The following is a 2,500-nucleotide window of genomic DNA, read 5'->3' as shown; positions in this document are numbered from 1 at the left end:
CACTCGTTTACTGATCAAGCCTAAGCCCTTGTTTCAGTGATTAGGTCGAAGCACTATTTTAAAATTTTAGCTTTCAATTTACGGTTTGGTGAACTACACTTTTTACGATATCGTTTGAGGAATATAGCACTCGTTTACTGATTAAGCCTAAGCGCTTGTTTCAGTGATTAGGTCGAAGCACTCTTTTCAAATTTTAGCTTGCAATTTACGGTTTGCTTAACTACACTTTTTATGAGATCGTTTGAAAAATATTGCACTCGTTTACTGATTAAGCCTAAGCGCTTGTTTCAGTGGTTATGTCGAAGCACTGTTAGCTTTCATTTTACGGTTTCGTTAAGTACACTTTATAGTTATCGTAACATACAATATTCTTTCAAATACAATTATTGGTAATGTTCGTCGGGTGCCTTCCGCATCGACCGCAAAGCCGACATGAAGGGAACTATCTCTGCCCTTTCTTTTTTTACGATCGGTGATTTTCCCGTACAATTCTCTATATACACAAACTGTGGCATACACCACGTATTTTTAGCTTGGGGAGCCTGTGGGTTTTACATCATTTAAGAATGTTGCGAATAAGTCTTTGTCTTTAATTTGTTTACATGCCGCCAAATAAACTCCGCATGCAAGATAGGAAGAGTACTTGTCCTTCCGAGTGCCGAATACAGGCAAACTCACTTTCATGTGCCCCCAGTGTCCTTCCATTTTGTTCGTATTATATCCATCTTCATTAACAAACTCCTTTGAATGGTTCATGGTTTGGTGTGAATATCCATGTTTATCCAAGTTGTGGTATGATTTCCAGCAGTCAGAGACAATTAACGTTCCCGGTTCAATCCAGTCTTTTATGATAGGCAAAAGTGAAGACACAAGAAAACATCTCCTCGAATCTTCTTCTATACCACCAAAAACCCATTGTCCTTCAACTCTGTGCCCTCGATGGTATTTTTTCTTTCCAACCTTGCTTTCATCAATTCGGACTACTTTCCCTTCCCCGCCAAACTTTTCACTATTTCTCTGGATGGTAACTTCACATGTTTCCCGACAAAACATATCCCAGTCGACAGCTGCTTTTGGATAAATGTGCAACTGTTTCTTAATTTGCTCTTGCGTAAGACCTTCCGACCACCAGTAGGTGAACTTGAGGATCTCCTCCAGGGTAAGATTACTCTGTTCAAACCAACTTCCCTTCCAAATGCTCACTGTACTTTTATGGCGCTTGTTAGTCGCTCGCTTTTTACATTCCCACTTGTAACCGTCGGATCGGTACGAACATTCTACCAGCCCCATGTTTTCACCGCAAACGGGGCAGGCACGTCTAGAGGCGATCACTTCTTCATCCATCAACCACCGGATTAATGCTTCTCTGTTACAGAGAACAGTGTCCTTCAGCTCATCATACGTCCAATGCAAGGTAGCACTTGTTTTTCGCTGATAGCTTCCAGTTCCGCTTGTGTACTGAGTTCCACAATCTTTTGTATTGAAACTAGTGCCTGCCTGACAGACAAAAGTTTTATACACTTTTCCATCAACTCCGACCCTCAACATTTTCCTTTTTCAGAGATTGCAACACACAACTGAATTTTGGCCGGCCACTCTTCTTTTACGATTTGCGGTGCTGCAAAAGGCTCACCTTAAATTCGTGCATTTTCCAACAAACTTTAATACTTAGTAAATCACTCACACGAAACGAAAGGTATTCGCAACTTCCTGTTGTTTTGTCGCCCAGATCTTTTTTTTTTATCTCAGCGCGTTGCTCTCTGTTTTCATTCCCGCGAAATTCTCACCTTTCCATTGGTTAATTCTTAATGAACTATCATCGCCATTTTCGAATATTAAATATTCAGCTTGAAAGTGAGGCAGTGAGGACAAAGACAATAGAAACACGTGGAAATTAATGTGAAAAATATTTACATATCATCCACTTTCCTTTGTCTTTGTCCTCACTGACTCGCTATCAAGCTGAATTTTAATATATCGAAAAAGGCCTGTTGAAAGGAGCTACTTAAATCACTCACGCACAACGACATGCTATCAATTGCTTTCAATTATGAGGAGCTGTTTTCTGACGCTGCGTTCAAGTTCTTGAAAGCAAAAGCCAAATCCATAGGTAGCTCCGTTGGCTAGCTGCTTTCATCACTGATGACCGCAACTTCATTTCTGCTAGGCAACAGTCACGCGCACTTCCTTAATGGGACACATTTACAGCCCCTAAACTTTTACACCATGTCTGTCGGCCACCCGGGAACTGGAAAATCGCCAGCGATAGAAAATGTGCTCGCTGCGCTACGTGACGTTGGCACAATCATAAAAGAGACCCTTGTCAGCGCAACAACATCATCAACACTGGTCAAAACCATTTCCAAGCAAGGAAAAGCCTTCGTGGCGTCGCCGGAGTTGTTTGACATCCTGAACAAGTTACTCAAAAACGATGAACATAACGCGACTGGTGACGTTCAGCTTTTATGTAAACTGTGGAGCGGAGAATCCGCCTCTTACC

The 2,500-nt window shown here is 41.6% G+C and overlaps 1 protein-coding gene across 1 annotated transcript; it reads right to left on the bottom strand.

Annotated features, from left to right (window-relative positions):
* Positions 1–528: 528 nt before the first annotated feature.
* On the bottom strand, positions 529–1,548 carry LOC138010068 (uncharacterized). The gene has a single exon (XM_068857030.1). The coding sequence runs from the start codon at positions 1,546–1,548 to the stop codon at positions 529–531; it is 1,020 nt and encodes a 339-aa protein (XP_068713131.1).
* Between the last annotated feature and the right edge of the window lie 952 nt (positions 1,549–2,500).

Source organism: Montipora foliosa, chromosome 7, assembly GCF_036669935.1.
Source record: "Montipora foliosa isolate CH-2021 chromosome 7, ASM3666993v2, whole genome shotgun sequence".
NCBI lineage: Eukaryota > Metazoa > Cnidaria > Anthozoa > Scleractinia > Acroporidae > Montipora > Montipora foliosa.
This window is presented reverse-complemented; position numbering and strand designations above follow the sequence as displayed.

What these genes read in the sequence shown, in the direction of transcription:
- LOC138010068 (XM_068857030.1), bottom strand. Translation starts at nt 1,548, where the DNA reads ATGTTGAGGGTCGGAGTTGATGGAAAAGTGTATAAAACTTTTGTCTGT.